Genomic DNA, 12,374 nt, shown 5'->3' on the forward strand with positions numbered 1-12,374 from the left:
TACAATGAGTATTTCTGGAGTTTTAAGTGAACATACAAACATAAACTCTTGCTTTATACATATAGATTTTATATATTCAACCCAAATTGTTGGATTGAGGTTTCTTGTGAAAGGTGCAGTTTTACCAATATATTTTTTTAAAAGGTTGGAAACATTTCATGTGAAATTATACTCTCCATTTAGGACCAATTTTGATTTCAGATAGGGCCCTGTCTCACTGTGATTTATTGATATAGAGTGGACCCAATTACAGAGATATTGTGGTGTATTGATAAATGTTCTATCATTCACTGCTGATACGGAACTACTTATTGTTTACATGTTGTGGACCGGAGGTAACCCCGCCCAGAAAGGATATAAATATTAGGTGCAAAAGCGCCAAAACCCACAACTGCACTCTCCAATGCCTTTTACAGTCAGGTGGACATGTACAGCCGAGAGATATAAATAAAAGCTCATTTTACATAAAGTCATCTCCGGGTACTTTGTCAATAAGAACGCAACGCTGGCGACGAGGGGGATTCGTTTTTCCACGAAAACTTTTTCTTCTGAGACGGAGAAAAAGGTGTGAGAGAAGAGAGAGCTAACCGGAGCAACTAGCAACGTCAGTCACGAAATGGCTGTGTTTAGCAGTGAGTCGGGTTTGTGCTTCAACGAGGCTAACGAAAGCTTCAGCACGTACGAGGATCGTTTTGCACAGTTTATCGAAGCCAACGGGATTGAGGAGGGGAAGCAATGGGCTGTGTTCCTATCCGTGGTGGGTGCAAAGACTTTCGCTTTACTGACTGACTTGGTAGCGCCAAAGAAGACATCGGAAACGGCATTAGCTGATATTTTTAAAGCATTGAGGGACTTTTATGTGCCAAAGAAGAATGTCCTTAGCGAACGTTAAAGCTTCCGTGCCCGCAAGCAACAAAGTGGTGAGTCTCTAGCCGAGTATGTTGCCGCGATAAAAGGGTTGACAGCCTCTCGCGCATTTGGCGCGACGCTAGAAGAACAACTGAGAGATCAGCTAGTATATGGTATCAGTAGTAAAGAGCTGAGAACTAAGCTGTTGAGTGCTGCTTATGGACAAGAGCTAAACTGGGCTAAAGTGATGGACACGGTGAACAATTTTGAGTGCACATCCACGAGTCTTAGAGCATTCCAGCAACTTCCGCTGAGAACAGACATTGTGAGAGCCAGCGGCTACAAAGGGAGTGCCAGTGCGCGCGGAAACGCGGCACATGACAGGAAAAAGGGTGCCAGGGACACGGCGTGCTACCGGTGCCTCGGAGAGGGACATCAAGCAGCGACATGCAGGTACAAAGAGTTCCAGTGCAGAGCCTGCAACCGGAAGGGCCATCTGGAGAGGGCGTGCAGGTCCACTGCATCATCGGAGTCGGAGACGGCCAACCAAGGCGGCAGCTCCAGACGGGGACCTAGGACGAGCAGGAGGGCCAATCCTGCAGAGAGGCAGACTTGCTACATCACCAGGGAGGAGTCTCCCCACGAGCAGCAAAGTGCATCGGAGAAAGAGACTGATTATGAGGACTACAGGGCCTCCAACAAAACCCACAAGCTGACCATCATCGAGGTAACAGGGACTGAAAAAGACTTGGGGTTGTTTTCCGTTACCGGTAGGCCTAAAAATGATGATGAATATGTCAGACCATTTATGGTCATGGTGAGATGTATGGTGTAAAGATCAAAATGGAGGTAGATACAGGCGCAGCCATGAGTATCATAAATGAGAAACTGTACAGACAGAGGTTTAGCAAGTGTAAACTAATGCCATGTGATGTAAGTTTAAAAACTTATTCTTCAGAGCCGATTCCATTGTTGGGTAAATTCCAAGTGAAAGTACAGTGTGGGGAGCAAACAGCACAGCTATCTTTGTTAGTGTGTAAGGGACATGGGCCAACACTGATGTGTAGAAACTGGATCCACTTCTTAAAGTTAGACTGGTCTAGAGTGAACCATGTACCGGTGGTAGTAGATCCACTGACTGAGATGTATCAGAAATACTTCCAGGTGTTTGAGAGAGACAGGGGGGTCATTTCAGGTGTAAAAGCAAGGTTACAGGTGGTTAGGGACGCCACGCCCAAGTTTTGCAAAGCAAGATCAGTGCCTTATGCACTGACTACAGCAGTAGAACAGCAGCTAGACAGACTGCAAGAAAAAGGAGTATCGACCCCTGTAGAATATAGTGAATGGGCTACTCCCATAGTATGTATCCCCAAAACAAATGGAGAAGTCAGAATATGCGGGGATTATAAAGTGACAATAAACCCATGGCTAGAGGTAGACAAATATCCTCTGCCAAAGACACAAGACCTGTTTGCTAAACTAGCAGGTGGCAGGTATTTCACCAAGTTAGACCTCACACAAGCATATCAGCAAGTAGAGCTGGATGATGAATCCAAGCAGTACCTAACTATAAACACGCCTAAGGGGCTGTATCGTCTAAACAGGTTGCCATATGGAGTAGCAAGCTCCCCAGCAATATTTCAACGCTTCATGGATCAGGTATTACAGGGGCTGCCAAGGGTGGTGTGCTATTTAGATGATATACTCATCACAGGGACAACAAAAGCCGAACACTGGGAAAATGTAGAACGAGTGCTGGAGCGGTTACAAGACAGAGGTGTAAGGGTGAACAAAGACAAGGGTGCCTTCTGCCAGCCAAGTGTTACATATTTAAACGCTCCCACCCCAAAGAATGTCACAGAACTGAGAGCATTCTTAGCCCTACTGACATATTATGGGAAGTTTATGGACAACTTATCCAATATCATAAAGCCTATGACTGAGTTGTTACAGAAAGACAAGCCATGGGTATGGTCTACTAAGTGCCAGGAAGCCTTTGAGAAGGCCAAGAGCCAGTTAACATCAGACACAGTGCTGACTCACTTTGACCCCCAGCTACCACTATTACTAGCGTGTGATGCAAGTGCCTATGGGTTAGGAGCAGTGATAGCACATAGAATGGCAGATGGTAGTGAACGTCCAATCGCATATGCCTCACGCACGCTTAGCAAGACTGAGATCAACTACTCTCAAATTGAGAAAGAAGCACTAGGCATCATTTTTGGGATACAAAAATTTAGGGACTACTTATATGGAAGGAAATTCCTATTAGTGACGGATCATAAGCCTTTAGTGAAGATTCTAGGGCCAACAACAGGGGTGCCAGCATTGGCCGCTGTCCGCCTGCAGAGATGGGCATTACTCCTCTCTGCCTATCAGTATGACATAGTCTACAAACCCTCCTTACAGCATGCAAATGCAGATGGTCTGTCCAGGCTCCCAGTACAGGGAGAAGCACCAACAAGTAACCCAGAGTACAGAGTGTCTTGGTTAGAAGCAATGCCAGTCTCAGGCAAAGATATTAAAATTCAAACAGATAAAGACAGGGTGCTCACAAAAGTTAGGCATTTTATACAGACAGGATGGCCTAAACATGTAGCAGATGAAGAATTAAAGCCATACTGGAACAGACGTGATGAGCTCACAGTGGAAACTGACTGTGTGTTATGGGGTTTACGGGTATCATACCCATGACACTGAGACCTACACTCTTGAAAGAGTTGCATGCAGAGCATTTGGGCATTGTGAAGACAAAAGCAGTAGCCAGAAGCCATTTTTGGTGGCCACGCTTAGATCAGGAAATAGAAAATATGGTAAACAATTGTATTTTATGCCAAGCAAACAGACGCCTGCCCACCAAAGCGCCCGTACACCCATGGAAATGGCCAGAGCAGCCATGGGAACGAATCCACATCGATTTTGCAGAAAAAGGGAAACAGCAGTTTCTTTTGGTCAGTGATGCATACTCGCGCTGGCCAGAGGTCAAGCTGATGACCAGGACTACAGCTACAGCCCTAGTAGATGCAATGAGGGGCCTCTTTGCAGCGTGGGGGCTCCCCCAAGTGGTCGTTTCAGCCCACAGCTAGTGTCAAGGGAGTTTGAAACCTTCTTAGAACAAAATGGTGTCAAACACAAGTCCGCTCCTTACAATCCAGCTTCCAATGGACAGGCAGAAAGGTTGGCCCAGACTTTTAAACAGTCTTTAGAGAAGCAGAAGGAATATGGGTATCCAGTGCAACAGTGCATTGATAGTTTTTTGTTTAGTTATAGGAACACTCCATCAACAACCACAGGGAAAACCCCAGCGGAGCTCTTTCTGAAAAGACAGGTTCGAACCAGGTTGTCGCTGATAAAGCCAAAATTCTCAGCACAGATGCAAGAGAAACACACAAAGGTTACAGGCAGTCCTAGAACCCTCCAGCCCAATCAGAAGGTGAAGGTTAGGAATTTTTGGGGAGGGGATGGGAAGAAATGGAAACCAGGGGTGATAGAGCGAGCTCTAGGGCCTTACTTAGTCAAGGTAGAGGGGCAAACCCTCAAGAAACACATTGACCAGTTGATCACAGATAAGACCACAGACAACACAGGAGACCCAGAATTTGACATTGCAGAACATGTGTTTGTCAGGGCTCCAGAAACAGAGGTGGTACCCAGTGGTGAACTGGAAAGAGATGAAGCATCTGCCGCTACTGAAGCACCATGCACCAGACCACAGCGAAACAGGCGAGCACCTGATAGGTTAACTTTATAATCTGCTTAGGAGAAACATTGATTGTAAACAATTGTTCATTGAGTGTTGACTGTAATAGGAAAAAGAATGTCACTGAAGTGGGTGGAAAACGGGTTTTATTTTTTTGTTGTTGTGTCAGATGAAAATATGAGAGGTTTAAAGTTTCTGGGGAGGAATGTGGTGTATTGATAAATGTTCTATCATTCACTGTTGATACGGAACTACTTATTGTTTACATGTTGTGGACTGGAGGTAACCCCGCCCAGAAAGGATATAAATATTAGGTGCAAAAGCGCCAAAACCCACAACTGCACTCTCCAATGCCTTTTACAGTCAGGTGGACATGTACAGCCGAGAGATATAAATAAAAGTTCATTTTACATAAAGTCATCTCCGGGTACTTTGTCAATAAGAACACAACAGATATGACAAGACAAATACTGCTAACTGTCTGCAGAGCATGACGGGATACAGGGTAGAAACTGCTAACTGTCTGCAGAGCATGACTGGATATAGGGTAGAAACTGCTAACTGTCTGCAGAGCATGACTGGATACAGGGTAGAAACTGCCAACTGTCTGAAGAACATGACTGGATACAGGGTAGAAACTGCTAACTGTCTGAAGAACATGACTGGATACAGGGTAGAAACTGTTAACTGTCTGCAGAGCATGACTGGATACAGGGTAGAAACTGCTAATTGTCTTAAGAACATGACTGGATACAGGGTAGAAACTGCTAACTGTCTGCAGAGCATGACTGGACACAGTGTAGGAAGGGAAGGGTGTTGTGTCATTCACAATGGTTTTTTTTCAAAACTGGCATTCAAAATCAGTTGCTTGATTTGCACATTTTCTTGTATTCAACATGTGGTTTCTAACAGTTAGGCTCGATTTCCTGTCAAACGTATGCATTTCTTAACAATTGAAATGGCAAGAGCTTATTTAACTGCAAATGTTGGTTTGATTTTTTGGAAATGGGCTACTACAAGCCTGTAACACCAGCTGTCACCACCAGGCTCCAGCAGCAAGCCTGTGCTTGGCTTTTAATTAAATACTGTAACAATAAAGTCAATATGTCAGCTATGTAATACTGTTGATCTGATGAACACCTTCCAGTGGGGTCAGGCCATATAGAGAAATTCATGTATTTGCCAGGGTAGCTGACTGATTTGGTAAGGGCAAATGAGGAAGATGCAATTTATTGTTTTGGTGAGTCAAATCTAAGCCATGGAGCGAATGGAATGCTGTGGTAACCAAATGTTTCCACATAACATAAGTAAAACCTGCTCTAAAAGTCCATAGATGAAGTGAGTGATGCATTCATTTGCATGTGTATAGATGTCACCATGCAATAATTAGCATGGTGGGAACAGTCCAGCGGGAAGCGCTGTATCATGTTTTGGTCAATTTCTTTCATGGAGCTATGATTCATCATTATCAGAGCGCAAGGCTGCATGTGTTATGTGCTACACTAGTATGCTTTGGCACGTCATATGCTTATTGCAGTGCCTTTCATAGCACATGTATTGAAGTGTCAAAAATCTAGTAATATATACATATTCAAGCAGTTTATAAATTTAGGGCAATTTTCAAAAAAATTGGAAAATTCATAGAAACACTATTTTCTATGAATCCAACCAGCAGGTAGCATAGGTTAACATTTTACCCCCCTGTAGCTGGTGGCAGATAAGCAGGTTTTGTGGGGGGAAAGTCAGTGTAGAGTTGGTGAACATTGACCCTAAGTATGGATATTTTAGATCAGATTTCAGAGAAAGGTCTGCTGTGTAAAATTTACCCCTTGCCAAATATGAGTTTGTTGTTCCATAAAATGGAGAAGCTATTTATAGCCGTTATTCCATGTCAAGTTTTCCTGAACTGTATAATTCTAGCTCTGCCAACCAAAGAAACTTGGAGAAACAAGGCAGACATTGTCTGCATTGCTGGTTTGTAAATATAATTAACGAGCTTATAAGCTTATCCATATGCCTTTAAAATATTAATTATCTTGATAAGCTTTTGATATGGTGTAGGCTTTTTTGATAATTCAAACTGGGTGCAAAATACACAACAGGGCTTTACAATACCCCTTAGATAAGAGGCCATGCCCACAATTGGCAGATGGAAGTAGGCAGGAGCAGTGCAAGGTAGATTCACCCCCCCCCTTTTCTGTATATTATAAGGGATTCCTTTTTTGATCAAATTCTCAGTCAAAAATCTCCAAACATATCGGATAATTGTATGATGGCCAAGTTTCACTGACTGAAATTCAATCTCTGCTAGGTTTCAACATCCTCAGCTGTGGCTGATGAGAAGGAGATGGTCTATACAGACAGCAAGCCAGACACCAGGCTTCAGTGGGACTCCCAGGATGGGGACTTGATTGGGGAGAGTATCGAGCCTCCCATAACAGTCGCAGTACATTTTGTTCTGGAAGAGAGTAGTGGATACATGGAGCCAATGCTTCGAATTTTGGCAATTGTACACACCATCATCTCCTTCTTCTGTATCATTGGATACTACTGTTTAAAGGTAAGTCATTGGAAAGTGATATTCATAATTATATAACATATCCAATACTGTATGCTTAAAATGTGACCATGTACACCCCTTCTAATTAGTGGATTTGACTCTTTTATTTATCTATTGCTAGTAGATACATAAAATCAAGGTCAAGGCCTCAGTTACTATGGACATCTCCTTTGACAAACATTGGCAGTAGATGAGCTCAGTGACTTGCAATGTGGCACTGTCATAGGATGCCACCTTTCCAACAAGTCAGTTTGTAAAATGTCTGCCCTGCTTGAGCTACCCCAGTAAACTGTAAGTGCTGGTATTGTGAAGTGGAATCATCTAGGAGCCACAACAGCTCAGCTGCAAAGTGATGGGCTACACAAGCTCACAGAATGGGACCACTGAATGCTGAAGGGTGTAGCATGTAAAACTTGTATGTCCTCGGTTGCAAAACTCACATCCGAGTTCCTAAATTCCTCTGGAAGCAATGTCAAGAGAAGAACTGTTCATCAGGAGCTTCGTAAGGTGGGTTCCCATGGCTCAGCAGACACAAGCGTATACTCACCATGTGCAATGCCAAGTATCTACTGGAATGGTGTAAAGCACACCACCATTGGACTCTGGAGCAGTGGAGATGTGTTCTCTGGAGTAATGAATGATATCTCACTGTCTGGCACTGTCTGGCAGTAGGAGGGGGCTGCCCCTGGAGGAAGGACAGCAGGATGGGCAAAATATTAAAGCATAATTTCTTCAGCCACCACTCCCTGCACACGTGTGTGTGTTTAGTTTGTACGATGAATAAAGTCTCTCTTCTCTACAATGGCATTTTAGAGAATTGTGTGCTTCTAACTTTGTGGCAACAGTTTGAGGAAGGGCCTTTCCATTTTAAGAATAACAATATCCCTGTGCACAAACCGAGGTCCATAAAGTCATGGTTTGCCACGTCTGGTGTGGAAGAATTTGACTGGCCTCAAAGTCCTGACCTTAACCCAGTTGAACACCTTTGGGATGAATGGGAATGCCGACCATGAGCCAGGCCTCCTTGCCCAACATCAGTGCCCAACCTCACTAATGCTCTTGTGGATGAATGGGAGAGAATCTCTGTAGCCATGTTCCAACATCTGGTGGCCAGCTTCCCAGAAGAGTGGAAGCTGTTCTAGCAGCGAAGAGAAGACCAACTCTGTGTTCATGCCCATTGTTTTGGAATGACATGTTCAACAAGCACATCCAGCTGTGATGTTCAGCTGCCTACATATGTTTGGCCATGGAGTGTATGTGATTTGGTGTGTGGGCTTAATTTCAGTTCTAAACAAACAAGAGTTCATTTGGGAGAGATTATTTAAGATGAAAACAATCTAACCTGTTAAAACATTGATGGACTTTGAACTTGTGTTGTCTTGACTTACCCCATCATGAAAGGAAAACTTTAGCTTTAAAATCATAGGGATGCATAATCCTACAAATGTGATACTGAGACACCCACGTGAGACCTCCTGGCAGTGGTAGTGGGGAACAGATAGCCATGACCCTGGTGAAGGAGGTGGCTGGATGAAGAATGGTACATTGCATTGGAGTGACAGCAGCAGGTAGATATCAGCTTCACATCTTCACAGCGACAGACAAATAACATCTTGGCTGACTAGCAATGCATCATGGGTGACTAGCAACGATATGGCTGGGTGGAGAGGGTATATTGTTTATCTTAGAAAGGGCAAAAAAACACCCTAAAAAGATAATTTGATGAATGACATTAGGGTATGCTATAGATATAGCATAGTAGAGACAGGTTCTGCTGCTGTGCTACCAGCCACCTAGTTGTGTTGTCAGTAAGAGTGTGTTGTGTATATTTTATCTGTGTGGCTGACACACAACATGACTCAGTACTGCCACATAGAAGTATAAAGCCACTTTATTTTGTCATTGTACAGGTTACAACAAAATTTGTCTTCTGCATGTAATCCATCCTATTACATAGGAGCAGTGGGCAGCTGCAGCACCCGGGGACCAACTTGAGTTCTTCTTTCCATTGCCTTGCTCAGGGGCACAGGCAGGAGTATTAACCCTAACATGCATTTTGATGGTGGGAGGAACCTGGAACAACCGGAGGAAACCCACACAGACATGGGGAGAACATGCAAAGTCCACATAGAAAGGACCTGGGACAGCCTGGGGTTGCACCCCCGGGCCTTCTTGCTATGAGGAACAGTGTGAGGAAAAGTGTTAACCACTGGGCCATCATGCCACCAGAGTCTAAGAGCTTGAAGGTGTGGGGAAGGTCTCCCTGATTGAACTTGGGCTAAGAACTTCATTACTCATATCTTAGTGAGCCTGAAATTAGGGCGAAACAATTTCTGAAACTTGGCCCAGCATCACACACATCAAGACTCTTAAACCAGGCTTATATCAATTTTCAACCAAAAAATTGTTTTGGGTGCCCCCCCCCCCCCCATTAATGTATTTGCAATATTTTGAATACATTGTCATGAAGGGAAGATCTTGCATCGCAGCATTCCATATGAAGCCATTTTTTCTTGTTGCAGTAAAAGACAAAATGAGAGTCCAAAGGAGTTGAATCAAGTGCAACTGGACTTGGTATATATCCGTGAAGATGTTTTGCCTCTCATCCAAGAGGCTTCCTCAGTTCGTGCCTTTCTGACTAGACGAAGCTAGTCTGACTGGCTGGTGATGAGACTCAGAATATCTGAGGAAGCCTGTTGGATGAGAGGCGAAACGTCTTCACGGATATATACCAAGTCCAGTTGCACTTGATTAAACTCCTTTGGATAACCATGAACTGGATGAATGAGAAGATTCACAGACACAAAATGAGAGGATTTCACAAATATCTATTTTGAGCCAGCTGTTTTCCAGAATTCTGTTGAAACAGGAAATGTTAGCTTGTAGAAGCTGGCGTGAACTAGAGTAACTCAAGTCATTTATTTGTATAGCCCCAAATCACAAGCTGATCCTGAAGGCTTTATATCAGTGATACCCCCTCTCTCCTGGGACCCTCAGCTTGAATGAGGAGAAACTCCACAATCTACCTTACCAGGAAAAAGAAAAAGGGAGAAAGGTCCACATGAGCAACAGAGGAGGGATCCAGGAGGCTCCAGGAGGGATCCCTCTTCCTACAACTACTACTACTTCTACTACTTTCTCTTCCTGTCATCTGCATCGTCCTCTGTCACACCAGCCACCTTCATGTCCTCCCTCACCACATCCATAAACCTCCTCTTTGGCCTTCCTCTTTTCCTCTTCCCTGGCAGCTCCATATTCAGCATCCTTCTCCCAATATACCCAGCATCTCTCCTCCACACATGTCCAAACCATCTCAATCTTGCCTCTCTTGCTTTGTCTCCAAACCGTCCAACCTGAGCGGTCCCTCTAATATAATCGTTCCTAATCCTGTCCTTCTTCATCACTCCCAATGAAAATCTTTAACATCTTCAGCTCTGCCACTTCCAGCTACACCTCCTGTCTTTTCATCAGTGTCACTGTCTCCAAACCATCTTGTAAAACTTCCCTTTGACTCTTGCTGGTACTCTTCTGTCGCAAATCACTCCCGACACTCTTCTCCACCCACTCCACCCTGCCTACACTCTCTTCTTCACCTCTCTTCTGCACTCCCCGTTACTTTGGACAGTTGACCCCAAGTATTTAAACTCATATGCCCTTCGTCACCTCCACTCCTTGCATCCTGACCATTCCACTGTCCTCTCTCTCATTCAGGCATAGGTATTCCATCTTGCTCCTACTGACTTTCATTCCTCTTCTCTCCAGTGCATACCTCCACCTCTCCAGGCTCTCCTCCACCTGCACCCTACTCTCACTACAGATCACAATGTCATCCACAAACATCATAGTCCATGGAGACTCCTGCCTGATCTCATCTGTCAATATGTCCATCACCATTGCAAACAAAAGGAGCAGTTTTAAAATGCTGTGTGTCTTTGTTTGTTTGTGTATGTGTGTGTGTGTGTGTGTGTGTGTGTGTGTAGGTACCACTGGCCATCTTCAAGCGTGAGAAGGAGGTAGCCAGGAAGCTGGAGTTTGATGGTCTGTATATCACAGAGCAGCCGTCTGAGGACGACATCAAAGGGCAGTGGGACAGATTAGTGATCAACACACAGTAAGTCCTGCACCTCCTGCTGTACCCCAGAGCTCTGTGTGTGTGTGTGTGTGGGGGGGGGGGGGGGGGCAGTATCAAGGGACCTTTTGACAGACTGATGTGACAGTGAGTAAGCATTAGGAAGTGTGTTTGTGTGTTGTTTGTTTCCATTAACTACATGCAGTATTAACTACCCAAAGCATTCCTCACATTAACTACATGCAGTATTAACTACCCGAAGTATTCCTCGCATTAACTACATGCAGTATTAACTACCAGAAGCATTCCTCACGTTAACTACATGCAGTATTAACTACCCAAAGCATTCCTCACATTAACTACATGCAGTATTAACTACCCAAAGCATTCCTCACATTAACTACATGCAGTATTAACTACCCGAAGCATTCCTCACATTAACTACATGCAGTATTAACTACCCGAAGCATTCCTCACATTAACTACATGGAACATTAAGTGCATGGAGCATTCCTCACATTAACTACATGGAACATTAAGTGCATGGAGCATTCCTCACATTAACTACATGCAGTATTAACTACCCGAAGCATTCCTCACATTAACTACATGCAGTATTAACTACCCGAAGCATTCCTCACATTAACTACATGCAGTATTAACTACCCGAAGCATTCCTCACATTAACTACATGGAACATTAAGTGCATGGAGCATTCCTCACATTAACTACATGGAACATTCCTCACATAAACTACATGAAACATTAACTACATACAGTGTTCCTCACATTAACTACATGCAGTATTAACTACACGAAGCATTCCTCACATTAACTACATGGAGCATTCCTCACATTAACTACATGGAACATTAAGTGCATGGAGCATTCCTCACGTTAACTACATGGAACATTAAGTACATGGAGCATTCCTCACTTTAACTACATGGAGCATTCCTCACATTAACTACATGCAGTATTAACCACCCGAAGCATTCCTCACATTAACTACATGGAGCATTCCTCACATTAAAAACATGCAGTATTAAATACATGAAGCATTCCTAACATTAACTACATGGAGCATTCCTCAAATTAACTACATGGAGTATTCCTCACATTAAGTAGATGGAGTATTCCTGACATTAACTACATGAAGTATTCCTTATATTCAATGCATGGAGTATTCCTGACAT

At 43.8% G+C, this 12,374-nt stretch overlaps 1 protein-coding gene across 1 annotated transcript in view; it reads left to right on the forward strand.

Moving 5' to 3' along the window:
* Positions 1-12,374, forward strand: part of ryr2a (ryanodine receptor 2a (cardiac)) — a 1,161,183-nt gene that overhangs the window by 971,582 nt on the left and 177,227 nt on the right. Inside the window, 2 exon segments of the mRNA XM_056296806.1 lie at positions 6,861-7,109; positions 11,090-11,220. Of these exon segments, the coding sequence (XP_056152781.1) occupies positions 6,861-7,109; positions 11,090-11,220 (380 nt within the window).

Source organism: Lampris incognitus, chromosome 17, assembly GCF_029633865.1.
Source record: "Lampris incognitus isolate fLamInc1 chromosome 17, fLamInc1.hap2, whole genome shotgun sequence".
Lineage (NCBI taxonomy): Eukaryota > Metazoa > Chordata > Actinopteri > Lampriformes > Lampridae > Lampris > Lampris incognitus.